Here is a 27,581-nt window from a genome sequence, read left to right as displayed (position 1 = left end):
ACATGAATCAGTTCCCCATACCTCTCCCAGAATTTGTTAGCTTGCACTTGTAAAGGACAAGTAGGCAACTCACTTCGCTTCCTGGGCCTTGTTTTATGGCCGACAGCCTCCCAGAATTTTCTGCTGGCTAAGCCAGTTCTCTGCTATACTGTGCTTCCTTTAAAGAGGGGGGGGGGTGTCATCAGATTGGGGGCCATTCCAGTTCAGTACAAAGAGCAGGACTCATGGCTGACGAGAATTCTGTGATGTCTTTCCTTACATGGGATTGTTCTTTACTGGGAATCTCTGACATAGAAGAGCCCAGGTCTGAGTGGCTATTTCCATCATTCCATCCATGACCGTTTTGGCAAATTTCGTACCATATTTCAATGCAGTTGCAGAATATGCCAGGTTTCCTGTGGGAGTGGGATCCTGCAGGGCTCAACTCCCGCAGCTGCTCTTGCTTTCCCCCACCCAGCAGCCAGTCATTAACAGATCTCTTTACTTTGGGAGAAAAGGGGGGGGGGTGTTCACAGCTGATCAGAAAAGGAAAAATCTTGGAAAGGAGACAATTGTCCCGCTTTCATCTCAGGCAGATGAGAGGCCATCCTGCGTGGAAGAGCTGTTTGTTGTCTTTTAATTGTGTTTTGCTCTGCATGGAAACTCTGCAAGAGGTGAAGGCCCCGTTTCCCTTCTTCTTGGCAACCAGTGTGAAAGGTTCTCTATGAATGAGCACCAGTCTCCACGCTGTGCCCTGGGAAGGGGAGGAAGAGGGAAGGGAAAAGGTCTGGCAGCTGGACTCCGCCCGACCAAACATTCAAACCACCATCCCTGTGTTGGGTTTGTCGTGTATTCTCAAACTGCCAGACAAACTGAAAACGAAAAATGAACTTTCAAAGATCTCTGGTTATGCTGATAGCAGGTATTAAGCTGTTATAGAAAGTTTGGTCGAAGCTTGTTTCTGAGCTGGTAATTGTTGAGAATATTTGACTCCATTTGGCGAGGAAGGTGTGCTTAGCTAAGCTGTTTTTTGGCAGAGACACCAGCTGGAGGCCTCTGGCTTGCTTGTATCCTGTAACGTGGGTTTTCCTTTCTTTTTGGCTCTCCTGAGCTTCCCTAATCTTTTCCAGGCCCCTTTTAAAAGCAAATTGGGCTCTTGTATTGTTCAACTTCAGACAGCAGTGTCGTCTCAGAACAGAACTGTCCTCTGGTGCTGGGGGGGGGGTGTCTCCTCCTCCGTTATCATTTCACGTGCCTCCCTGGCTCCCCAACTGACATGGAAGAAATGCGGTGGGGCTCTCCTTTCTGCGGGACCTCAAAGCAGCCCAACTTCCTTTGAGCCTGGAAAAAGGTGTCACTGCTGTGAAATTTGTGCTAATTGTAATGAGGGGATTCCTTCCCCAAGGTACTGCGGCTTGTGCTAGAAATCTGGTGTGAGATTCAATAGCTGTCTTCTAAAATCTCACAAGATCTCACATTAAAAGCTCGAAGTTAAATGGGAGAGGCCAATATCACAAGGTTGGCACAAATCTAGGTCATTTTGTAAAAAAGTGCTTTGATTTCAGGCATCATGTGTGCCTGAGGTGATTTGGTGCCCATGAATAATACAGGTAGGCCTTGACTTATGGCCACAATTGGGAGCAGAATATCCACTGAATCACATCCGATTTTATGACCTTTTTGCCATAGTTGTTAAGTGAATCACACAATTGTTAAGCCAGTCCAACTTCTCCCTTTGATGTCTTTGTCTGAAGCTGGCTGGGAAGGTTGCAAATGGCAGCCACCTGACCCTGGAATGCTTCACCTGTCATACATACATGCCTGTTGCCAAGCATCCATATTTTGATCATGTTACTGTGGGGATGCTGTGACAATTGTAAGTACGAGGAGCAGTCACAAGTCCCTTTTTTTCAACGCTGTTGTAACTTTGAACAGTCACTAAGCAAATGGTTGTGAGTACTTATAGTTTGCAGCCTCTTTTACTAGATTGAGATGTTTTGGAGCTTCAAATGGTGGGTAGACTTTGGAGCAGTTCAGTTGCTCAGAGTGGCTGGAAGTGGCCCCAAGATGATGAGAAAATATCTCTGCCATCGGAAGGCGCTTCTCGGTCAAAGCACTCATGATGCTTTGGGTATTGTTTGACGTCCCTGTGTCTGCCATCTAGAGATGAGCCCTAGTCCTCCCCCTCTTCCCCCCACAAGTGTATCATGCGTAGATTGCATAATTCTAGGAAGTTTCTAGAAAACTTTCCATGGACCAATATGGATGGGGACCATCAGTTGAGAAAGGGTTGTATATCCATAATGACAGAAATTGCTGGGTTATTTTTAAACTGCTTTCTCAAGCCTTGCATTTTGGTTAGGGAGTAATTTTCTAGTGTTTTAACAAGCAAACAGAGGTGCTCGCTCCTTGGAGGGTAAGATTGCCAAATCGGTTTGGCCAGCATTTCTGAGAAGGCACAATGGCGCCTTATTGTAACCAAATTGTCAAGCAGGGCGAGCTTTGGCAGCCACTCACGTCTGCTCCAGATTGAGGCTGCTGGAGGTGCCTCTTGTAGGATTGGGGTGCGATTGATCCGTCTTCCATTAATCGGCCTAAGAGTGAACTCGGTTGAAAAGGATCTGGTTTCCAGGAGTCACCATTGTTAGCACTCTTGATTCCAGTATGAAAGTCCCGACGGAAAGACTTTTTTGGGGGGGGGAATACGTTCCCTTCCTTGCCTTCTTCCTCTCAAGCACAGCCAGCTCTACCTGAGACCGCAGCCAGGGTGGAAACTGCATCCCCAGCTTGGGGGGAATCTGGCAGATGACATAAAATTGCCTATGGCAGCTAATGGTATAGAAGACAGAAATTACATTAGAAATGATGGTGATGAGTGAGAGATATGATATGAAAGTAACAGAAGGACATTTAACAAGGAAGGGCGAAGTTTTTTTTCTTAGAAAAAGAAAATGAAACGCCCAGGGATAGCAAGAGAGAGCCCTGAGAGAGATCTTGGAGTAGATTGCAAATGGAACAGGAGCCAGCAGGGCGAGATAGTTGCTAAAAGGGCAGCTGCCATTTTCATCAGCAGGTGACTAGTTTCAAACTGCAGGAAGTAGAGGTAGTCTTCAACTTACAACCATAATTGGGACCTGAATTACCATCGCTAGACAAGGCCGTTGTTAAACGAATCGCATCCGATGTTAAAAGTCCTGGGAGGAAGGCTCAGAGAAACTGGGGAGGCTCAGCCTTGAAACTCAGATTCCCGAATGGACGTTATGTAGAAGAGCAACATCAGAAAAGGCCCTTCCTTGCAATCCTCAGAGGTCTCTCCTGCAGAGCTCAGCAACTGGAGAGAGAGGCAGCCCCTCAGGAACCTGGAGCACTTAGGGCTTTCAGGGACGACCTGCACCTTCGATTTGCCTGGCAACAATTGGCAACCCCCTCGGCTCTTTCAGTCCAGACATAATAATAATAATAATAATAATAATAAATTTAATTTATATGCCGCCCTTCTCCCAGCGGGACTCAGGGCGGCGCACAACATATTTAAAACAAAACATAAATACATTCCCCCCCGATAAAACCGAATTAAATCAAATTTTAAAGTTGTGTCTCTGTCAAATTGTTAAAAGGTCTCTTGCATCCTGCAGCATTCCACAACTCAACACTTTCCCCCACTTGGTAATATCAGCTGCCTCATACAGCGGTTGGAGCATCAGAAAAAGTGCAGATCGAGGAACTGATAGCTGTCACTAAATCTGATGGACTCAGAAAGAAGCAGGGCTGACATATTCACCATAATTGTGCATATGCACTCTTCACTCTTCATGTTTATAAGGATGCATTCCAAAGGAGCAACAGACAGCAACATTTAGATAGTGTGTGTCAGAGAAAGAGGGTGAAGACAGCTCCTCCCTATGCTTTATGGTACAAGTAGTTTGCTTTAGATTGGCAAGATTCTGTCCAAAGGTGAGGAACAATTAAAAAAAACCTGCTTAGAAGAATCACATGTCTCTTTTGGTTTTTGGAACCTGGCAGATTGTTTTCTGGTGTGATTGGCAACTAAGGTCTGTATCACTTGCAGCTCTTTTTTTGCAGGCTTAACTGGAGAGGCCAGAGAGCAACATGGACCATCCAGATTCGATGCTCCAGCTCTGTCCTCGGTCTGAGACGGCCGACCCAGTTTATGGGGTGACTGAGGAATCTGTGCAAGCCTCTTGTGATGGCGGATAACTCTTGTTTGTCTCCCTCCTTTGCTAGCTGAAGAAGAAGCAGGTTTATGTGGAGAAGGTGGAGAAGATGCAGCAGGCGCTGGTTCAGTTGCAGGCGGCTTGTGAGAAGCGGGAGCAGCTGGAGCACCGGCTCAGGACTCGGCTGGAAAGAGAACTCGAATCGCTCCGGATGCAGCAGGTAAATGCAGTTGTGCAACTTCTGCTCCACTCCAGCAAGATTTGGGAAGCCTCTGAAAAGTATATGCAGAAGTATTTATTTATTAATCAAATTGGTATAGCACGCAATTGGATAAAACCACAAATATAAAAATGACACATATTAAAAAATGTAACAATCTGCATTAAGAAATAAAGGATATAAACAAATCTGCAACCCCCTAGTCCACAGGTCGGCAACCTGTGGCTCCGGAGCAGCATGTGGCTCTTTGAGCCTTCCCCTGCGGCTCCCAGCCTCCTCTGCCATTTGCAGAGAGAGACAGAGAGAGGCACTTGAGCTTCCCTTCTCTCTCTCTCTCTCTCTCTCTCTTTGTGTGTGTGTGTGTAAGTAAAAAAGAGAGTGGACTCACGGTGTTCTCCAAGGAGCTGAAAAGCTTACTGGGCGGGGCTCCTCCCTTGGCTGCGTCTCTGCAGGAAATAGGAAGGGCAGGAGTGAGCTAGCTAGCCCAGCTATGCTGGCTCAGGAATTCTGGGAGTTGTAGTCCATGAGTCATAAAAGAGCCGAGGTTGCCTACCCTGAGCTTGTTAGAGAACAGCTTGAAGCCAGCTTGCCAGGTGAGCAGAAGATTGGAGAGAGGGAGAGAAAGAGGGAGAGAGAGGGAGAAAAAGAGAGAGGGGGAGAGGAAAGAGAGAGAAAGAGGGAGAGAGGAAAGAAAAAAGAAAGGGAGAGGAAAAAGAGAGGAAGAGGAAAGAGAGAGGAAGAGGAAAGAGAGAAAGAGGGAGAGAGAAAGAAAAAGAGAAAGAGGGAGAGGGAGAGAGGAAAGAGAGAGAGAGAAAGAAAGAGTGGGGGAAGAGGACTGGCAGACCAAGGGCAGAAAGAGGGAGAGAGAGAGAGATCTAAAATGAAGATAACACTAAAGATATATATATATAATAAAGGTAAAAAAGGATATATGGAGTGTTATCTTCATTTTAGATATCAAAAGGGTTTTGCAGCTCCCAGTGTTTTGTTTTCGGTGGGAAACGGGTCCAAGTGGCTCTTTGGGTGTTTTGGGTTGCCTACCCCTGACCTAGTCAAAGAGAGGACCAAAACGGCCATCTCCAGAAAACGGAGCCATCTGAACCTCTCTCCACTTCCTTCTCCCCCGCCCCCAAGGCCTGATGACATCGCCTTCCTTCTGTGATGTCCAAAGTGAGGGGATGAACCTAATTTCAGGGGGAAGGATGTTCCATAAGGAGGACGCCACCCCAGAGCAGGCACGTCTCCTGGGACCCCCAAAGGCCATCCCCTAGCTCAGCGGTTCTCAACCTTCCTAATGCCGCGACCCCATGCACCCACGTGACCACACGCACGTACCCACGTGACCCACACGCACACACCGTGACCCACACGTGACCCACACGCACGCACCCACGTGACCACACGTGACCCATACACACGACCACACGTGACCCAGGAGCATAGAGATGGCTCTCCTGCTCGAGCTAGAGCGACCCCCTTAGCCGGCCGAATCTCGCCGCCGGGAAGGAGAGGAGAGAAAAGAATGGGAGAGGGGACAGGAGAGGGGGAGAAAGGGGGGTAGAATTTAGAAAAGAGGGGTAGAATTTAGAAAAGAAAAGGAAAGAAAAAGAAACTTTTGTGCGGAGCCAGCAATCGCGGAGCAAGACGCCCGTTCGGTGCAGCGGCAGGCCCAGGCGCTCCTGGGCGGCCATGGCAAGCGGCAGCGAGGACGCAGGCCGACCACCGGCTGGGCCACCAGCTGGCCCAGCCCAAGGGAGGTAAGCACCCGCCGGGCCCCACGCACGCCAGCAACCCTCCCTGCGCCCACCGCTGCTCTGCTAGCCTTACCTTGGCCACCGCACGTTCAGTGCGGCGGCAGGCCCAGGCGCTCCTGGGCGGCCATGGCACGCAGCAACGAGGGCGCAGGGCAACCACTGGCTGGGCCACCAGCTGGCCCAGCCCAAGGGAGGTAAGGCACCCACTGGGCCCCACGTGCGCCAGCAACCCTCCCTGCGCCCACCGGCCTCCCACCTCCCACCCCTGGCCTTCTTTTACTTACATTTAGGAGTTGCTCAGCAGGGAGGGGTGGAAACGTCCAGAAAGCTCACCTTAGCTGCAGACAACTTGAAGCACCGTTTGCAGACTGGGACTTTTGCCGGGCTCAGCAGGGCAGAGACAGCCTGGACAATTCCTATTGGCTTTTGAAAGCCAATAGAATTAGACTCTATTCAAGAGAGTATAGAGTCTCTTGAATAGAGTCTATTCTATTGGCTTTCAAAAGCCAATAGAATAAGAGGGAGTAGCACAGCTAAGGAAAAGGTAAAAAAAAATGGCGGACTGCGTTGAAAAGGGGAAAAAAAATGGCGGACTGCGTTGTTTGGCGACCCCCGTGAAATGGTCGTTCGACCCCAAATGGGGTCGCGACCCACAGGTTGAGAACCGCTGCCCTAGCTGATCTCTTTCTGCCAGATCTCATGGGCCCTGCTGATAGAACTGGGGAGAGACGGTCCCTCAGACAAACTGATCCCATGCCATGAGGGGCTTTCAAGGTCAATGTCAGCACTTCAGACTGGACCTGGAAGCAGGCTGGCAGCCATGCGGCTTGTGGAGCAGAGGTGCAACATGCTCTGTTCTGGGAACACATATAGCACATGGACTGACAGAATGATAGGGCTGGAAGGGAGCTTGGAGTCCAGCATCATTCCTGTGTCCCTCTCTCCACCGTGACTTTCCAAGGAGCACCACCACATTGGTTGCAGTTCTGCACACTTCTCAGTGGGTTTGTTTTGTTGCCTTTTCCTGCCAGCGCCAGGGAAGCTCTCAGACGGCCAACGCCTCCTCCGAGTACAGTGCTGCTGGCCTGATGGAGCTCTTGCGCGAAAAGGAGGAGAGGATCCTGGCTCTGGAGGCAGACATGACAAAGTGGGAGCAGAAGTATCTAGAAGAAAGTGTCATGCGTCAGTTCGCACTGGATGCGGCAGCCACTGTGGCTGCTCACCGGTAAGAGTGCGCACACGGACACACACACACAGACATTGAGACACTATTGCAAAAGAATCATGCAAAATCTGACAGGAGAAACAGGCAGCATGCAGTGTACTCACACAACCAACAACACTTCCAATTTCATCCTGGCAAATCAAACCCAAAGAGAATTAAGGAATATTGGTAGTTGGGGAAAATCCATTTTCCAATTAATACAATATATTTTGATCACGTAATAGCAAACACATTTACCTAAGTTCTTCCTTTCCATTTCTAGTCTATAACTTATTATGCTCTCCAATTTGTATCCCCTTTCAAATATATATCTTCCTTCTTTTTTTTTCAAAAAGCTGGAACCATTTGGGTTCCATTAAAAAAAAAAATGGGATGGATTTTATGTGTGTCTCCATTAAACCAAATATCTACACCTTCTGATCTTACCAGTGTTAGCCACTTAAGTATCTAATTTTCAGCAGAGTGTAAAATTGATTTGAAAGCTCCATTTGCCAGCTTAATCCCCCCCCCAAGAGCTGACAGTGGTGATGAATTTTGAAATGGTTTGTTTCTAGCAATGGATTCTATTTTCTATTTTCCTTCTTTCTACCAATACAATGGCTATTTTAGTTCCAGTTTTTATTGAGCATAAGTTTGCTTAACAATTCAATTGAATGAATTTATACCCATGAAGGTCCATGGACACTTTCAGGGTAGTTTATTGTAAAGCTTCTTGGATCAGATTGCATTTTGATGATGGAGTCTAATCTTGACTGAGGTCTGCTAAACTGAACTATGGAACCAAATGGAAAGGTCAACAGGGAGGAGAGGTGAGAGAGAAGATTACCAACCAAAGAGCAGTTAGATGTGAATCCAATTTCAATCTTGGTCTTTGTGAGATGGAACAAAATCTAATGAATTGTAACTGAGCTCTCACGCAATGAAATTTATTTTTAAGAAGGGAAATCTTAAAATTAATCCATTAATTCTTGAGGGCACCCGCCTTTCCTCCCCCCTGCTAGTTGTATATTCAGTGTTCCTCTCAGCATCCGAGGAAGTCGACCGCCACACAGACCCTTGTCTAGTAAACAACTGGTTGGTCTTCCAGGTTTGTCAAAGTTCAATCTTGCTTCATTTGATCCCCCAAATCAAAGAAGATTGCTCTGCTTCCCTCCCACAATGGGGAGCCAGCAACTTCGGCAGAGGGAAATAGCACACCGGCACTTTCTCAAACTGTTACAAGCAGTTCCTTCCTTTTCCCCTGAGACGTTGCAGGCTCTCTCTTCAGTCCACCCTCCACTTTGCCCGCTGCTTTTCAAAGGAAAAGCTTTGGGCTCGTTTCATTTTTTATGCCTCACCAAAATCTCCCCAAAGGTTAATACAATTTATTCATTTCATTCATTTCTATGCCTCCCATCTCCCCTGCAAGGTGACTCTGGGTAGCTTACAAATTATAGAAATAAATGAAAAATAGTTAAAAGATTAAAATGAACTGACATTAAAATATTATTAAAAACTGCACTAAAACCACGGCTATAAAGGCCACCAGACATTTGGGACAGTGATGAGATCTTCTTACCCTGTCAGCCGCCTCCAGCAGTGAGCGCCCCCCCTGGGGGTCCCAGGCCAGCCGGCAAGGCCAGGTTTTGATACCCTTTTGGAAGACCCCAAAGGAGGGGCAGTTCTCCCCTCCAGGGGAAGAAAAGACTCTCCTCCTTGATTCTATCTGCCTCAGTTCCTTGGCCTCTTCTGCTGGCACAAGTGGGGCAGACTTGTCCCACCAGGGAAAGACAACTCCTCAGATACCCTGGACCCATGCCATGTAGAGCAGGGGTCCCCAATCCCCGGTCCGTGGACCAGTACCGGGCCGCGGCATGCCAGCAACCGGTCCACACAAACAAGCAAAGCCCCATCCGTGGGGTGCAGGAAGTGTACAAAACCAGGGCCCCCCTCCATTCTGCAGAAAACCTCTCTCCCCGGAACTGGTCCCTGGTGCCCAAAAGGTTGGGGACCTCTGATGTAGAGTTTTAAAGGTAACACCAACACCTTGCATTGGATCCAGAAGCAAACTGGCAACCAATGCAACTGGTGCAATAATGGTGTTTTTTGTGCAGTCTTAGGAGCTCCCAGGACTGTTTGTGCTACTGCATTCTGCACCAACTGCAGCTTCAGAATATTCTCCAAGGATAGCCCTAAGGCTAGAGCATGTTGCAGTAATCCAGCCAAGAGATGACTAGGGCATGAGTGACCATGCGCAGGGTCTCAGGATCCAGGTAAGGGCGCAACTGGTGCACAATGCAAAGTTGCCCAAAGGTCCTCCTAGCCACGACTACTACCTGCTCTTTAAGTCAGTCCAGTTTGCATACTGCAATCTGTCTGGGATTGTCCAACCCCATCCAGCACTAATAATTATAAGCCATTAGATCTAGAGGTCCCTTGCACTCCCCTCCGCCCCATCTTGCCTGGGTTCAGCTGAAGCCTGTTGTCCCCATGCAGATCCTTGCAGCCTCCAGGCACTGAGAGAGGGGAATCACAGCATCGCTCGGATCACCAGGGATGGAAACGTACAGCGCTGTAGCACCAGTGTACTGATGCTCTCTCATCCCAGGGTGACGGATGATCTCACCCAGCAGTTTCCTGTAGAGGCTGAAAAGGAGTGGAGAAATTACCGAGTCCTGCAGCACTCCACAAAAGAGTGGCCGAGAGCTGGACCTCTCTCTCACTCCCTATTAACACCAACTGGGGCCAGCCTTGGAGAAAGGAGCTGAATCAGCACAAGACAGTGCCACCCAGCCCCAGTCCCTGTAGCTGCTGCAAAAGGATACCTTGGTCAATGGTATCAAAGGCTGCTGAGAACAGAAAAGAACAGAACAGAGTTGGAAGGGACCTTGGAGGTCTTCTAGTCCAACCCTCTGCACAAGCAGGAGACCCTAGACCATTCCAGACAAGTGACTGTCCAGTCTTAAAAGCCTCCAGTGATGGCAAGACGTTCCACTAGTTAATTGTTCTCACTGTTAGAAGTTTCTCCCTAGTTCTAGGTTGCTAGATTCTAGGGAGAGATCTTTGATTAGTTTCCATCCGTTGTTTTCCTTGTGGCAGCCCCTCCAATATTGGAAGACTGCTATCATGTGACGTCCTACTCCTTCTTTTCACTAAACTAGACATAGCCAATTCCTTCGTTCTTCATATGTTTTAGCTCCAGCCCCTAATCATCTGTTGCTCTTTTCCAGACTCTCAACATCTTTTTTATAATACAGTGGCCACAACTGGATGCAGTACTCCAAGTGTGGGCTTAATAACACTTTATAAAGCGATACTAATACTTCACGTGATCTTGATTCTATCCCTCTGTTAATGAAACCTAGGACTGCATTGGCTTTATTGGCTGCTGCTGCTGGCTCAGATCTAAGCCATTGTCCACTAGGTCTCCAAGATCTCTCTCACAGTGAGGCACGCCAGGTCAGTTGTTCTTCCTCACAAATGAGGGAGGTGCTTTATTGTTGACTGACCTGGCATCCATCAGCAGCAGCCAAAGGTTTGAGCTTCCCAGGGTCCACCGTCCATGGTCTGGGCATGAGCTCAGAGGGGCATCTTCCCTTTTGGCTCCCATCTTGCCCCATGGCCCTCACCACTTGAATCCGTTGCCTCTGCCTCCCACCCACCCAGGCAAGCGGCCCTGCCCTTCTCCCAGCCCCCCCATTCAACAATCTATTTGGGGGGGGGGATCTGATGGTGGCCCTCCAGCACAGCCCAGATTCAACAAAGACCCCAAGGGGCCTTATCCCTATCATTTGGGGAGGGGGAGGAGATTGAAATCTTATGCCACCCTGAGTCACATATGCCCACTAGCCATTCTCTCTCTGTTCCTGTTCTGGTCATTTAAACTAAAGACACACATATTTTCTTGCATCTCAGAATCTAACAAACTATTTTTTTTTCTGTATATGGGGATTTCTTTTGCAGGGGAAATTGGATTATCTTGTTTCCCCCTGGTCTCCAATGGTTGAAATGGCCTAATTCAACCAGCTGCATTTTGCAGTTCTGCTGATGATGGAACAAGTTGGGTTCCTTCTTGTCTGATAAATGGGAAGCTTCTATGTCTAAAAGCCAAGCAGGGATCCCTGACTCTCCATCCAATACTGTTTGCAGAGACACCTCTGTCATCAGCCCTTCGCCCAACACCAGCTACGACACTTCCCTGGAAGCTCGCATCCAGAAGGAAGAGGAGGAGATCCTTCTGGCTAACCGGAGGTGCCTTGACATGGAGGGCAGGTAAGGAGCAGCTGCTTCTGAAGTCCAGAATTCTTAATTACCCAGAAATCCATAAAGTCTTGACTGCTCAGGAAGTGTCAGGCTCCAAAAACCAAGAAAGATACAGAGAGTTACTTTTAAGCAGTTTTTTTTATTGTTCCTCACCCATAGGCAGAAATCTTGCCAAATTAAAGTAAGTACTTACCTCATTAAAGATATACTCTGTGAACCTCTAGGCTAGGAGCTATCTTGACCCTCTTCCTCCCAACCAAATTATCTAAACTGATTCTTGGTCCTCTGGGATGCAACCCCTCCCTCCCTCCTGGGAATCCAGACCACATTCCACCATAGGATGTTCTGTATGGGCTACTTTTGAAAAGTGGCCAAGTTGGAGTTGACACAAAGTAGAGTAACTAACTAGCGTGAGGTAGAAAGAGCACAGGATTCCAGAACTGAAAGATCTACATCAGTGACCATTTGCTTGTCAAGCATAAATAAGATGATTGTATTGACCTAGAAAATGTCAAGGTTCCAACTAATGAAACCAAATAAATCAGAACTCTGAGGCTTGAAGTTTCCTCAACATAATATGGGCACAGTCAAAAGTGAAACCAAGTCTAAAATCCCCCCCAGGGATTCAATATAATTAAATGTAACAATTCCCTCCCCTCTACTATGCGATTGATCATGCTACCCAAGGAAAGCAATTGGTGGGCTCCGTGACACACCTTCTCTCCACCTTCCAACTCCTATGGGGATGACTTTGGTTCCCACGGGACCGCTTTGACTTTAGTCTAGCAATACTTTTGTTTTCTTCCCTCCCTCCTTCCTCCTAACCAATGTGGCAACTTGGAATGACAAAGATGGCTTCAGCCCGGTTCATTTCAGAAGTTGACAGAAAGTCCTGAATGGTTTAGGCTTCAGGGAAAGCCCGTGCTTGCAGTGGCCCCAGCTAGCTGTTAAGCCCCATGAAGAGGCCCTTTGAAGGCGCCCTGTTTTCAGAGAGCATTCAAAAGGAGAACCTGGTCCTGCACTGCTCTTTGGGGTGCACATGCTTGGGAAATTGCGGACACACAGTGTCTTCATCATGTAAATGAGTGATGAATCTTGTTCTCCTGCCTGTTTTTAATACTCAGAGGGTGAAAGGCAGGAAAATACGTTGGCAACCCACATTCTAGCATTTCCCCAAGAGATAAAGCAAAGCAATGGAGTAACCTGTCTTCCAATCAGGAGGAGGAAGGCGATATTTGACATTTCTGCTCATTAGCTAAATGGCCAGTGTCAGTTCTCCATTCTGAGAGGGATCGGGGCCTTTCAGTTGGCCAAGAGGAGGTTGTGGGAGGAGGGGGAGAATCCCACTTGAGGAAAGGGTTGGATCCATCTCTTGCCTTTGTAGATGGAATGAGTCTCTAGTTTCGGTATTCTCCCTTTTCAGTGTGTTTCCTGGAGTTATTGAAATTCCTCCACGCCACTTTTGGAAATGTTAGGTTGAGGCTAATGTGGCTTGGCAGGGCTTCTTTGGAAGGTCCCTTGGCTTACACACCCAGGCAGCACATTCAGCTTATATAGCCTGAAAAACATGGGGGTGACTGAAATGAGGAGGCTGCTCTTGTATCCCACCTTAGAATCAAGACTCTTCATGCGCAGATCATTGAGAAGGACGCCATGATCAAGGTCCTTCAGCAGCGGTCCCGGAAGGAGGCCAGCAAGACTGACCAGCTGTCTTCCATGCGGCCTGCCAAGTCCCTCATCTCCATCTCCAACGCTGGCTCCGGCTTGCTCTCCCACTCCTCCACACTCAGCAGCACCCCCATCCTGGAAGAGAAGAGGGAGGACAAGAGCTGGAAAGGCAGCTTAGGTGATTGTTTAGGGTTTTTTTTAATAAACAAGCCAAAGGAAAAAATTAATACAAAGATACCATGTTAGTAAGTAGAAGTTGTAAGAGTTATACAGTGAGTGCTCTGCATTTTATTGAGGAAAGATTAACCAGAGAAGCAGAAGTTATTTTTAACCCCCCAAAAATGATGTTTACATGTCTTTTAAATCTCAGAGCTGAATGCTAGTATATATTTTATTATTTAAAGATCAATCTCCTAAAATGTTTAGTCTTGGAGCATAAATTTGTTTTGATTAAAATCACGAAACACAAAAAATTCACTAAAAACATTATTAAGTAAATTTTTAGTTTCTAATTTCCATTATCATTATTTGCTATGAAATATTGCACCACCCCCAGAGGGCGTAAAGATCTACCATTTGGGGCATGCAGACCTCTAGCGGCCGAAGCGAAGACCTACATGCTTTTATTTGCCACAAATTAGAAGTACATGGGAGTACACAAATTATGAAATTTTGTTCCATGTAGATTGAGCAAATCATTCCAAATTTATACATACTTAATTTTTTCCAATAAATGTATATTTATTAATCAAGTAAAAAAATCTAAAAGGAGAAAGAATCTATGTATATAATTACATAGAGAGCAGTGTAATCTCTAACTTATCTATATTGCTATTGATCTTTTTCCTACTCCCCATGATGTTTTTAAGGATGCTGCTTGCAAGATTTACATTTTAACAAAGATTTTGAAAGTTGCTTCTGGCATCTGGGAAGTTAAAGATAAGCTGACAGACTATAAGGATAAATGAGGATTATTGGCTGCCTTATAGATTGCCAATAAGGACTTCACCTCTGCTTGGAGACTGCAATTTATACAACCAGCAGTTGCAAACCTGCTTCCTTTCTCAATCATGCACATGCTTGCTTGCTTGCTTGCTTGGTAAAGTGGGTTTCCTGGAGGGTGGAATAGGCAAGGGTCAGCAGCCCATGGCAGAGCCAAACCTGAAGTAACCACCCACCCCTCTTCCCTGCCAGGTGTTCTGCTGGGAACAGAATGCCGCTCGGAGTCCATCCCTTCCACCCCCTCACCGGTTCTTCCCTCCACGCCGCTGCTCTCTGGGCACTCCAAAACGGGCAGTCGGGACTGCAGCACTCAGACGGACCGGGGCAGTGAGCAGAGCAAGGCCCCTGCCGCCTCCCCTGCGCCCCCCACAGCAGGAAGACTCCCAATGGTGAATCTGGCCTACGGGGCAGACAAATCAGGTATGGAGGGGTGTTACTTTCAGTTGGGTCTCCAGCACTGGACATGGTAGAGGTCAAGCAAACTGGCCTGTGTCTCATCCTCCACTGCTGGGTCCTGCTCCCCAAAACTGCCTGAAGTCCGGGCCCAAAGACAAAGTTTCTTCTAAGCAGTTTCCTTTATTGTTGCTCACCTATAGACAGAAATCTTGCCAAACTAATGCAAACTACTTGCATCTTTAAAGATGTACTCTGAGAACTGAGAGGGAGGAGCTGCCTCGAACCTCTTCCAAGCAAACTCTCTTGCTCCTCTGGGATGCAGCCGCTCCCTCCGGGCAATCTGGACTTCACACTTTTGGTCAGGAAGCGCCAGTAGGAGCGGAGCAATCAGGTAGTGACAGGGTTGGCCACATGTGCACTGCTCGTCCCCAGTGTGTGTTGGGACCCCAGAATTCCTGGCCTTCCTGGCTGAGTTGTCTGGGAATTGTGCAGGTCATCTTCGTCTAGCGAGCAAAATTGGGACAAGCAACTGGGTCATTAAGCAAAGTGGTCACTAAGAGAAAGCACATATGTGCTAACGATCTGACGTCAGCATTCCTTTGTTTTGTAGACATACGAAGATTGTAAATGTGGGGATGGATTGCAAAGTTCCTTCCTCATCACTGGCATTAACTTCAGACAGTTGCTAAATGAGGAGTCCCTGTAGTTTCATTCCAACTGGAGGATGCGACTTTTGAAAGCTGCCGTGGTTTTTGTTTTTGACAAAGCCACAGAAAATGGGCATGGCAGCATTGAGCGAGCTAGACCCCCCCAAAAGAGCCACACAGGCCTCAGGCAGTCAATCCTGTGGTTTTGGTGTTGAAGCTCTTCCAAGAGGCCAAGTAGGAGTGTGTCACCCCCTCCTCGTTGCAGGATCTCCCGCACCCTCTTTGTTTGTGGGAACCTCATGCTAAGGGTGTCAAGTAAAGCCACACCCATTTTGACCATCTCTTCCCAACAACCGAGGTTTGTGTTAAAAGGGTTGGTTAGATAAACAGATGGCCAGTGAAACCTGGTCATAAATGATGAATGTTTTGCCCGTTGATTTCAAGAGTACTTTTCTCACCAGCCTTTTTTCCATTTAATCATGGTCACACTTTGCCTTCTCCTTCTCGTATCTGCAGATGGCTCTGTTTTCCATTCCAGCACCCTAGAAAGGAAAAACTCACCTCAAAATTTGGGGCAGGACCTCAAAGAAGGAGAAATGGTGGAGTATCTTATTTGAAAAGAACGTGCTGAAGACGTAGCAAGAATAATTTCTTCGGATACTTTTTAAGATAGAAATTACAGTTACTGTCTCATAAAGGAACCTTTTTTATTTGTGTATATACTTTTCTCTCAAAGTTATGAACAGCTTAACTTATAATTTGTTCCAAAATTATTAAACTAGATTAAGAATTGTTTTTCTTACCTTTTTTTTTAAATTACTGGATCTGGTAGCAGCTGGATGAAAGTAAACCAAGGTCTTAAATGCACTACATTTTTAAAATTACAGTATTTTTTAAAAAGTTTGTATTTAAGAGAAACTTGTTAGCTCTCTGGATATCCATAATGCCTTTCCAAGCCAGAGTCCGCTATTTTTGCAAGACGGGCAATGGGGCTGCCACGTTTTGAGTATTGAATTTCCTGAAGTCTCTGGTTTCCTTAAAATCTTTGAGCCTCGAAGAGGAGGAGGGAAACTTCCTTTCCATGCTTTCCTTCTGAGATGAATGTCCCATTTTTGTAAAACATTCCAGAACTGGAGAAAAAAAATCCAGACTTTCACAATGTGCCTGCACTTAGATTTTTTTTCTTTAATGTTTGTGTCTTGTCTGATATCTTGAAGTTTTAGGGGATGTCATTTTCATGCATCATGATAAGGAATAATATCCACTGTCCAGTTTTGGATGATGAAGCCTGTGAGGAACTGCTTCTGCATGGAGCCTGCTCAGTCCTGAGGAAGCCCAGGTCATTCATTCATTCATTCATTCCCCTGGATGGACCAGGCGGAGGCTTCAGGGCGCTCTCTGAACACAGAGGCTGAAAGGCCTTTTTCCACTTTTTCATTCCCAAATGGTTTAACTGTATCTCTGAATCCTTGTATATTATGATTTAGTGCCTTACTCGAGGCAATATTTACAACAGGGTCAGTATTTTCAGAAATAATAAAAGGTGGATCAAAACACTTGCAATTTTCTGAAATGCTCCTTTCCGCACAATAAAATAAAATAGATATTAAACTTTGGGGTTTTCTATTCCCTAGCCCATACTTCCAGCCACAGGTATACTTTGGGAATTCAGTAAATTTTGTACATCGGGGTAGTCAAGACTGCAAAAGTACATTTTAGTATTTTCATTTAGTTTCTAGTAGAAATATATTTACATGTTAATGACTGTCCAAATAAATACCACATTGATGTATATTAAATTGGGGAACTTCACTGAAAAGCAAAGAGCAAGTTTTGTAATCTTTGCACATCTGGACTAAGCCAATTGTCCTTTGAGTAGGCTTTACTTTCTTGTCCTTGAGAAGGAGCCTTTTAATGGCCGGCCTGTTACATTAGGTGCTTTTCTTGGTGAAAGGGACACGTCCTGCTAAATACTCCATGATTTTGAATAATTTCTTGCCTATAACATTAAATTAGAGTGGAATGGGGGAGGGGAGCTAATTCTCCTTAAATTAGCAGACATCTTTTTTTGCAGTACTCACAGAATATTAATTTGGGTAAGGCCAAAGCACATGAGAGCCTGTAACTCCTTAGCATTTGAAATACACCCTCTCCCTCCTGAGAAGTGCCTTAAGCATCCAACATTTGGTGTGTTTAAGAAAACTGAGCTTTTGCTTTGCTTGAACAAGTTGCAATCTTTTCCTTACAATTGTCATATAGCTGTGCCTTTTCTTCTGGGGAGTTTTTGGGAAGGTTGCTTTGCCTGGTAGAACCCAGATGGTGGGATATATAGGATCCTTTCAGGGGTTGGGGGGCACCCACCATTTCTCCCCTCCTGCAGAGCTGATTTCTGATGAAAATGAGTCTAGGCAGGATGCTGTATCCCTCGGGGTTGTGCTGAAACCAAGCTTAGACTAAGAGTTTAACACAAACTCGGGTAATAGAAGCAAGGATATACAAAGTTGTGTAATGGAAAGCTGTGTAGTCCTGCAGTTTTTATCCAATGAGGAACAGTCCTGTGAGCCTGGAGGTGCCAGAATGCCGAGTTGTTTGGGAAATGCCAATTTCTTTGCTTGTGAACATGTTGAACCTGGAGATGTGGCTGAGTTCTAAACATGTCAAATGTTTTTTTTTCCACTTGGTGCAACTATGTATTTTCTCTGTACCTGTGTAGGAACGCGTGTCCATGTCTAGAATGCGGCTCCCATGATCATTGTAATTGTACTTTATTTCCAGTATGAAGAAAATACTTTTGTTTCAGAAAATGCTTGGAGTGGGGTTTTTTTTTCCTTCCTAGCAGTTAAATAGCCACACAAAAACACCCTGCGGTATTCTGTGTAGTTTCACCTATTTTCTGCCCTTCAGATGCGTTGGGAGCAGTAGCTGGACATGACAAAAGCTACAGTCTAAACCACACCAAGGGGCGACATCAAGTTAGGAACTGCCAATCTGCATGAGCCAGGCTAAGCCCCCCCCCCATGGTTGGTTGGCATGCTCCATGTGTGTTGCCATCTCTTGTGGCTCTGCCTTTAGGAGGTTGCTTGGCACCCCGCACTGTGCCACTGCCACGAGGCGAGGCAGGTGGGGAGGGGGTGGAGCTGCCCCCAAGTGCCCCACAGGGGGCCAAACACTTTTTGCCCAGAGGGAGACTGGAAGCTTCGTCTGCTTGCAAATGGGGCGCTTGGGAACAGAGCGATTAGCCCCATTTGCAAGCAGAGGAAGCTTCCAGTCTCCCGCTGGGTGAAAGGATCAGCCCGGATCGCTTGCCTCCCCCCGCCTCCGCCTCCGCCTCCGGACTTACCTGCCTTGTGCCCAGAGGCCAGGGGGCTGCAGCTGCTGCCGGACACCATCAGCCCCTGCGTGCTCGCCGCCGCTTGTGCTGGCCATGCCCAACCCCCCTTCCCGGGCTTATTTTTGGGGTAGGGCTTATATTAGGCCCACCCCCCAAAAAAAACAGGCTTGGGCTTATTTTTGGGGTGGTCTTATTTTTGGGGAAACACGGTATTAAATCAAAAGAGATAAGGTCAAGAATAAATAGGTGATCAGTTAATGTGGATTGTATTCAAAAATGGGCAGGCATATGAAAAAGGCAGTTTGAGCGGGTTACACATACAAAGAGTTTATGAAGAACAAGTGGTCAGGATGGGGATGTGGTTGTGTGGAGTGGGAGACCTTCAAAAAAAGAAGTGAAAAATTTAAAGATCAAAAGACAAGTTACAAAGTGATGTCTGAACATGGTGGGAGTAAAGGAGTAGAAGCTCGTTAAAAAGGATCCAATTTTGTTCTGAGAAAAAATTTCCTGACTTGAGAACAATTAACCAGTGGAGTAGCTTTCCTCCTGGGGTTGTGGGTGCTCCATTGCTGGAAGTTTTCAACTATAAACTGGACAACCATTTGACTGGGATGGCATAAGGCTCATCCCTTGAGCAAGGGGCTGGACTAGAAAACCCCCAAGGTCCCTTCCAGCCCTAGGATTTTCTGATTGGGAGAAATACCATGTATAGTGATATTTAGCTACATTTCCTGTAGCTAAAGACCTCCTGTCTTTCCATATTTTTGCTTATGACAAAAGGCAAATAGATAGAGATGTATGTAATGCCTGTATGTAAATAATCAAGTACAAAAATATGTGGAATTTTGCATTGAGTCTGACTCTACATTGAACAGGAGAAAGAGGTAATCAGGATAACTAAGAGGGTGGAACAATTGTAACATTTCAATCTCTGGGGGATTTGGGGGTTAGAATAAAAAGCCAATGGAAATTTCATAAATGGATATAAAATTATGCTAGTCAGCAGAAATAAATTTGGTTTTCCTTTCTTGACATGGGATCATGCAATTAAGTCAAATTGGGGATAGGGAGATTCAGGATATACTAAAGGAAGAACATTGTAGATTGTCTCTTAAAACCTGGCATTCATCCACACACCATCCAATTTGGCTGTTTTTAAGAGTGGATTAGTAGAGTGGCAACCAAGAATTTCTAGAGGCAGATTACCTCAATTCCAGCCTGCCCTTGTGGGCCTCCTGGAGGCAGGGTCTGCCTTTTGGGAGAGCAGAAGACTGGACTAAAACGGAAAAGGATGTGGGTTGGCTTCACACACAGTCTTAAGCCACAAGTGTGACTTTTTACCTCTCTTGGTATGCTTTTGGGCTTTGAAAAATGTACTTGGAAACCCATTGTGGCTTTTTGATACATTAAGCAAACAATGACTTAATGTGGGAATTAAGATGATGTGTAAGGAAGTCTTAAGTGTTCACTTAAAATGTTATCAAGGTTCTTGAATTAATCCATTTCCTGGCTTCCCGCATGTCTTCTGGCTCTGAGGGCATCTCCTCTGCCTCAGGGGAGCCCAAATACTCTTCAAGGCAAATCTGATTATGCCACCTGCACCACAGACTGGACTAAGATTGCAAACAGATCAGGATTGCAGAAGCTTCACACACTAGAAATGTAGCTGCTGGGATTGTACAGATCCCTTTACATGGTTAAGAGCAAATTTTAGTTTATTGGTTTCTCTCGCTCTTTTCTCTTCCTCTTTGCCATTATTTGAACATTTACATATGAGTATTGTTTATTCCCCAGTTCTTTGATGCCGGATCCCTGCCTGCACCACCTGCCTTCTCTGGAAAGGCAGAAGGACCCATAAGTAACTGGCACCACAAATATCCCAGGAGGCGACAGCAAGATGCACAAATGTCTCTTAAGTTAGGCACAGAATTCAACCCAAGGCAAACTTCTTATCACTTTAGTGAGCTTGAATAGACAACAACCAAACTGTGTTTGTATCTTGTTAAGTATCTTGTTTCAATAGGGCAGGGATGGCAAACCTTTTAGAGACCGAGTGCCTAAACTGCAACCCAAAACCCACTTATGTATCATCGGGTGCCGGGTGGGCATGGCCCATTGGGTGGGTGTGGTCAATTGGGTGGGCGTGGCCCATTATGTGGGCATGGCTGCGAGGGTAACGGCAGACTAGGTGGGACTAAAAAGTTCAATCAATCAATTCCAACTTTGCAAGATCTTTTTTTCCCCGCGAGAAGTTGAAATTGACTGATTGAACCTTTTTTTTTTGCACACGGCAGCAGAGGCCTAAAGCGAAAAGGTTTTATAAAACCCAGCTGAAGGCCTAGGACTGGGGCGATGGCGCGCGTGCCCACAGAGAGGGCTCTGTGTGCCACCTTTGGCACACATGCCATAGGTTCGCCACCACGGCAATAGGGTGTACACGATATGAATTCTTTGCACCAGCATCATTCTGGATTTCTACTGGGAAAAGAGCATTGCTGTTGTTGGCCTTTTGCTGCTGCTGTTCCATTTCTGATGGTTGAAACGTTCAGGATCGGGGTAGGAAGCCCGTGTGATCCTCTGCTCTACATGCTGCAATTCCAGGGTTGCAAAATTCTCTCTTCAGCAATTTTATCCAATTCTGTATATGATCTTCTGGTTCCCAAGTCTGTTGAGTCGAGATTGATGGACAACTTCGCAGCACACACAAAGTTGGCCAGTTACTGCTAATAAAATAAATAATAAAGGGATTGGAGAGTAATTTGTCTGGAATGGTATAGGGTTTGCTGCTTGGACAGGGGGTTGGACTAAACCTCCAAGGACCCTTCCAACTCTGTTATGCTGTATTCTGTAATACCGAGACCACATTTAAGCAAACACTCTTTAGAGTTGTCAGACAACTCTATGTTAATACGTGTGTGCGTAAAACGGGAGTTTCTCTGGAATTTCCCATCTTCTAGGAAATGTCTCAGCTGGTGGCGATGCATTTTTAACTCATCTGTATGGCACCAGAAGGGAGAAGGGTGGCTTGTAAGGTGACCTCTTCTGGGTACATGGATACATTCCTGCTCAATTTACTCTATCCAGCTGGACACTTTGGGAGCTGTTCTGCTAAGCTCCCACCAGGGGGCCTTCTGCCATCAACGGTGAAGGAGATGAAGCAATGCTGGATGTGAACAGGATGTCCAGTCAGTATGAACCACTTTTGGGTCTACATCAGGGGTAGTCAACCTTGGCTCTTTTATGACTCGTGGACTTCAACTCCCAGAATTCCTGAGCCAGCTAAGCTGGCTCAGGAATTCTGGGAATTGAAGTCCACGAGTCATAAAAGAGCCAAGGTTGACTACCCCTGGTCTACATTAAGGCAGATTGAAAACAGTAAAGTTCCAATACTTCTCTGCATTCGTTATGTCTGCAAAATGCTGGCCAATAGCATTATTCCAGCTGACTCGTTCCTTTTGGATTCTGTAGGACCAAGCAGTTCCCTCTGCTGGCCATTGTACATGGTTTCTCATGCATCGGGAAGAAATGTCCTGGATGAGTGGATTATCGGGGCCTGAGCTGGAAACAATGTTGGTCACGGTTGTAAACGACTGACAGCGGGACTTGAGATGGCAGTGGCGTACCACTCTTTGTCTTGTTAAGATACTCAATGGTTTTGGATAGCAATCAGTATGGTATCCTTTGGGGCTGCTCGCAAGGCTTGGGGATTGAAGGCTCTGTTTTATAGTGGTCCCTCTCCTTTGTAAAGGCAGCAATTCTACTTGGAAGGAGTGGTATTGGAAGCAGATCGAGGTCTTGGACACTAAAGCAGGCTGCCCCAGGCTCAGCCTTCACCCATATACTATTTTCTACATAAAACAACCACTCAGAATAGATAAAACTTTGCTTTGGAATTAAGCATCATCAATATATCTCATCCCCACAGGCCAAGCAAACTTGGTGGAAATTCCTACCCAGAGCCTGGAGGCTGTGAAAATTGAGGTGGGACAGGATACTGTGATGGCCCCATCGGTTGCTGATTCGGAGAAGGATGAGCTGGAATAGGGGCCATCAGACACGGGACCCAGAAGCACTCAAAGAACTGCTTATTCATTGAACTGCTTGGGAGTGTCATGGTTGACTTGCTACACAACCCTGCTCACAACCAGACAACAGTAACAGGAAGGGGAGGGAAGGCATCGGAATGTAAGGGAGGTTTGGGAGGGACCTCTGGAATGCAAGTGTCCCGCCTGAAAGAACCGTCTGAGGCAGACAGGCCGTTTCCAGAATAAAGCAAGTGCAATAGATTGGTGGACAATGGGAGGTCTGGGTTGGGGGGGGGGGGAGGAAAAGTTTTCCTATGCTGTTTGCATGCAAAAACGTCAGAACTGGCTTTTCTACTTCTGTACCCATAAGGCTTTTCAGTAAAGTTATACTCTTGGAGAAAAAATGTCCCAGGAGTTTCTTTTGCTCTTTAATGCCGTGGGTTGACAGGGAGTTTGTGACACGGGGGAGTTTTGGAGATATTGTTATAATGAATGGTGCAAGAAACATATTCTACTCACACCCATTGCCTTGTGTGTTAGTTGGGTCAGAACAGATAGGCTCAAGACTGAATTTCAGCAAGATGGAGATATTGTTCTGGTTCCATCTGCTGCTCTGGGAGGAGTCACACTTCCCCGGAAGAATAAGTAATCTGAGAATTCTGACTCATGCTGGCCAAGAGATCCTTCAGCCATCTTTAGTTGATCTGCTAGTTATATCCTTTCCTGCCCAAAAACCAATGAAGACAGTGACCCTTGTCATTGTTAAGACCACAGAAAACTGTGTTAGGTGGCGCCGTGTCAGTCCTACAATAGACCAGACAAAGAAACCAATACCATGTAAGTCAGGACTACTTTCATTGGAACAGATATACTAGCAAAAATACTCAAGTCTGAATGTCCCCACTTTATATTTGTGCAAACTAGGGAGGGTTGAACCTGATGCCAGCACCCTCTCCTCACTATGAACAACTTGCCCCCTTCCAAGAAGAGTAGTCTTTCTTTCATCCTTTAGGAAAGGGATGAAAACAGTATTCTGCTTGAGCGTGTTCAGAATTTTATTTAGGATATAGCAACTGACATACTTTTAGTTATATATTTTGGTCTGAAGTCAATACAAATTCACTATGAGTCACAGATAAAGAAATCTAGTAACCTGAAAATGAATTCATGTAATAGCAAATAATTTAAAGGGTTTCACAAAAGTTTCAAGAATTAAGGTGGATTTTTTTCAGCTTCCATACAAGGCAGCTCTTAGTTAATGACCACTGTCAGCTTCCAACAAGTCATTGGGGAAGACAGCAGGAAATCACAGATGGGAATCATGAGATGTCATGCCTAATGGACTGCAAGGGATTCCCCTAATAATTGCAACTGGAATGGCTGTTTTAAGTTAACACAGTTGTGTCACTGAACTTTATGATCATATCACTTAACGATTGAGTTCCTGTACCAATTCTATTGTTAACCAAGAACTATCCATAAGCATGGGATGATTTTGATAAAGATGGCCAGAAACCTGAAATATTGATGTTTCTTCCCTTGAGCAGTATTTCTGCATTGCTGGATCTCTTTAGTAAAGTCAGGGAAAAGCATATTAGGATATTTGGGGGGGGGATGCCTTCTGGTGGAGAATTTGTGGCCCTCCACAAGTTGGAGGCGTTGGGTATGCTCAACCTTCTCTTAAGACTTTGGGGAGACATGATGACCTCCTTCAAGGACCTGAAGGCTGAAATGGAGAAGAAGAGGCAGAATTGTTCAGAGCTGCTCCACGAGATGGAACCAGAAACAAGGGGGTTAAAAATGCAAGGAAGTTGATTTCATCCTAATGCTGCAAGGGAACTTTTCCTACTATCTAACTGTGAACCATTTTGCCTTTGCAGTGCCCACTCTTGTACCAGAAGTATTTAAACCAGAAGCCTGGATGGGAGATCACTGGACACTGTGATTTTCAAATCCTCCTTAATTCTGTGAAAGGAGACTAGGTTCAAGAATGCAATAAATAATTCTGACGGATGAGAATATTTAGCTACAATATATTGTTCTAAACAGAAAGTATCATTAAAAGAAAAATTTAACACATCATTTAATGCTCCAGCATAACATTTATAGAAGTGAAGGCACATTCTTGAGAAGATCGTTGACATATGCTTCATATAAACTAATATTGCACAAGATTGCTTAAAGTTCTTTTTAGCTTTCTTTTAGCAACCTTGGACTGTTTCCTGAAAACGGAATCAGCAGATCTGGGACTTCAGCTTTTTGACTGCAGGAAGCAAAGAGGCTCAGAGAGGCAAAAACAGTTCTAGCTTCTTCTTCTTTTTAACTAATTTTTCAAACTGGCGAAAAAGGGAAAGACATTTGCCTTCATTTGTGAAAAACAATTCTGATCACCATAAGGAATCTGAAGAATGACTCTTTGCTGTTTTCTGAATCTACCCAAAATGTTTGATCAACTGGTGTCTGTATTAGATAGACCTCCTTAACAAGACTGGGATGAGCAGCAGCAGATAAAATATCTGCCGCCATGGAATTTGCAGAACAGACATAAAACCTTCAGAAATCTCCATCATAAATGCAATAAAACAATCCCTGCATCATTTTAATTTTGGATGCATTGAAGTATGTTTGCATAACATAGATAGATAGGTCATCCTTGACTTGTGACCAGTAATACTAGAGCTGTAAAGTACTTCCAGTTGTCATAAAATGTCACAAACACACAAAACACACGCACAAATGACTTCATTTTGGGTGCTTGGCAACCAACTAGTTGACGCGTCCTAGGGTCATGTGACTGCAGTTTGCAATGCTTTTTGGGAAAATGTCCATTCAGGAGAATGGATTCATTTAATGACCATGTGATTCCCTCAATCACCACTGTAAAAACAGTTGAAAAAGTGGGTTAGGTAATATGGGTGCCTCAATTTACGACTGTTAATTACTTATGACCAAAATTCTGGTCTGAATTATGGTTGCTAAGCTGAGAACTATTTGCACATTGCTGGCGTGAGAAGCTTGCTCTGGAGGCCTCCCCCCTTGGGGCTTGGGGTGCCTGAAGAAATGCTGGGACTGCAACTTGCACTATCACCAGCCATGCTGCTGGATGCCAGAAACCAGGAAGTAAATCCGGTGCATTTTAAGGTGATGGAGGCTGGCTTGGAAGACCTAAGAGGTTAAAAGACATTAAAAGCGCCATCACTCACTCTGGCCTCCCTGGAGCATTTTTTCAGCATTTTTATTTTAAAAAAATGGGTTCTGCTTGAAATGCATAGAGGTGGACACCAAAGGGAGAGATGGATGGCCGTGTTTTAAAAGAAGTGGACACCCAGCTAGGAAGGGAAGGGAATTTTGAATTTAAAGCCAGAGAAAAACGGGAAGGAATGACATGGGGAAAATCCTGTCTTGCATGTATGTCTGCTTTGAATAAATCAGAAAAACATGTTTCAGATACATGGAACTACCAGAAGCAAATAACAAAAATAAATATATTTAAATGAAATGCATAGCTTGTTCTAAAATCAGCTTTTGAAGCTGTTAGGCTGACATTTGATAATTTAAGATTCCTGATAAACAAGCGTGCTTGAGGCAGGAAAGAAACTTTTTTTTTTTTTAGAAACAGTAACTTTACATTTTTGATGAGCATTGTACATTCAAGGCAAAGAAGCAACTTTTGGTTCTTTGAAACAAAACCAAGTATAAAACATTATTAACAAATATATCAAGATAAAGACTCTAAAAATCTTACCAAAGCGTGCCAGGATGGCAGAGAACTGGATGAGAAAAGATATTTAGAAAAAAGGGATGATTTCCTCCTGAAACTACGAAATTCAGTTCGCCATGTGAATTTTCAGTTTTCATACTATGAAATTCATTTGACTAAACTGAGGCAGATTACATCCATATATAATAAGACATGCCCCGCTCTGTGAACAGAATTTTTTATATGTGATCTTTTTAAAAAACCAAACTTACTTTGCTCCGTCTCAAAAGCATCAGTGCCTGTTCTCCCCCCGAGCCTGGGCCAGCCAACGGTCCCTCCTCAAAGCTGAGGCTTACTCCTGTCATGGGCCCGTCTTCTGGCCAGCAAGGAGAATGGGAAGAGCTGCAATGCCCTGGCCCAGCTGAGGTTGCCGGGCGCCACAATCCAAAGACATCTGGAAAGTGCTATCTTGGAAAGGGGTAAGCCAGACCTGAGCCACGTTTCCTAACAACCCGATCAAACTCCAGTTAAGATCAGGATCAGGGTCTAGATCAGGGATCCACAACCCCCGGTCCGTGGACCGGTACCGGGCTGCGGCATGCCAGCAACCGGTCCACACAAACAAGCAAAGCCCCATCCGTGGGATTCAGGCAGCACACAAAACCACGCACTTGCTGATCCGTGGGAAAACCTTTCTCCATGGAACCAGTCCCTGGTGCCCAAAAGGTTGGGGACTTCTGCTCTAGAAAGCTAAAACCTGCGTCCAACAGGCGTAGGAAGGAGGCCTTCAGGAGGACATGTTTAATTCTCCCTGCTAAAGTTTTTTTGAACACAATCTTACTTTCCCACTCTCTCTTGGAATCCTTAGTGGATGCAACGGGCCACTGAGGATGCTTTTTGTGTGCATTCCCAGGAAAGATAAATAAATAGTGCAAGAGATCTCTGAAAGTGGATTTTCACTAATCTACCAAGAATTTTGCAGTTCTTCGTTTGTGTATTGTCAGCAGCACAATCCCTGCAATTTTCTGAGCCCTCTCTCTTCTCTTCTGGAGGCCATTCCCGGAGGGCTAAAAGAGGAGAAAGGATTTTTAAAAGCTATGATTTAGGCTATTTTTCTCTAGCTGTACATTCCAAATGGTTTTATAAGGGGTATTAAAATGCCTAAATTTTGTGACTTAAACAAAACTGAAAATTAAATAAATATTTTTTCATGAACT

General features: G+C 45.5%; 1 protein-coding gene across 1 annotated transcript in view; it reads left to right on the top strand.

Annotated features, from left to right (window-relative positions):
• The window catches only part of AMOT (angiomotin), a 40,944-nt gene extending 22,832 nt beyond the window's left edge, over nt 1–18,112 (top strand). The window contains exons 6-11 of the mRNA XM_015812717.2: nt 4,225–4,374; nt 7,160–7,353; nt 11,482–11,604; nt 13,209–13,441; nt 14,458–14,685; nt 15,825–18,112. Of these exons, the coding sequence (XP_015668203.1) occupies nt 4,225–4,374; nt 7,160–7,353; nt 11,482–11,604; nt 13,209–13,441; nt 14,458–14,685; nt 15,825–15,925 (1,029 nt within the window). The 3' untranslated portion in view covers nt 15,926–18,112. The remainder of the gene's footprint in view (nt 1–4,224; nt 4,375–7,159; nt 7,354–11,481; nt 11,605–13,208; nt 13,442–14,457; nt 14,686–15,824) is intronic.
• The last annotated feature ends 9,469 nt before the right edge of the window (nt 18,113–27,581 follow it).

The sequence above is a fragment of the Protobothrops mucrosquamatus genome, unplaced genomic scaffold (assembly GCF_001527695.2).
Source record: "Protobothrops mucrosquamatus isolate PMUCROS unplaced genomic scaffold, P.Mucros_1.0 scaffold108, whole genome shotgun sequence".
NCBI classification, from domain to species: domain Eukaryota; kingdom Metazoa; phylum Chordata; class Lepidosauria; order Squamata; family Viperidae; genus Protobothrops; species Protobothrops mucrosquamatus.
This window is presented reverse-complemented; position numbering and strand designations above follow the sequence as displayed.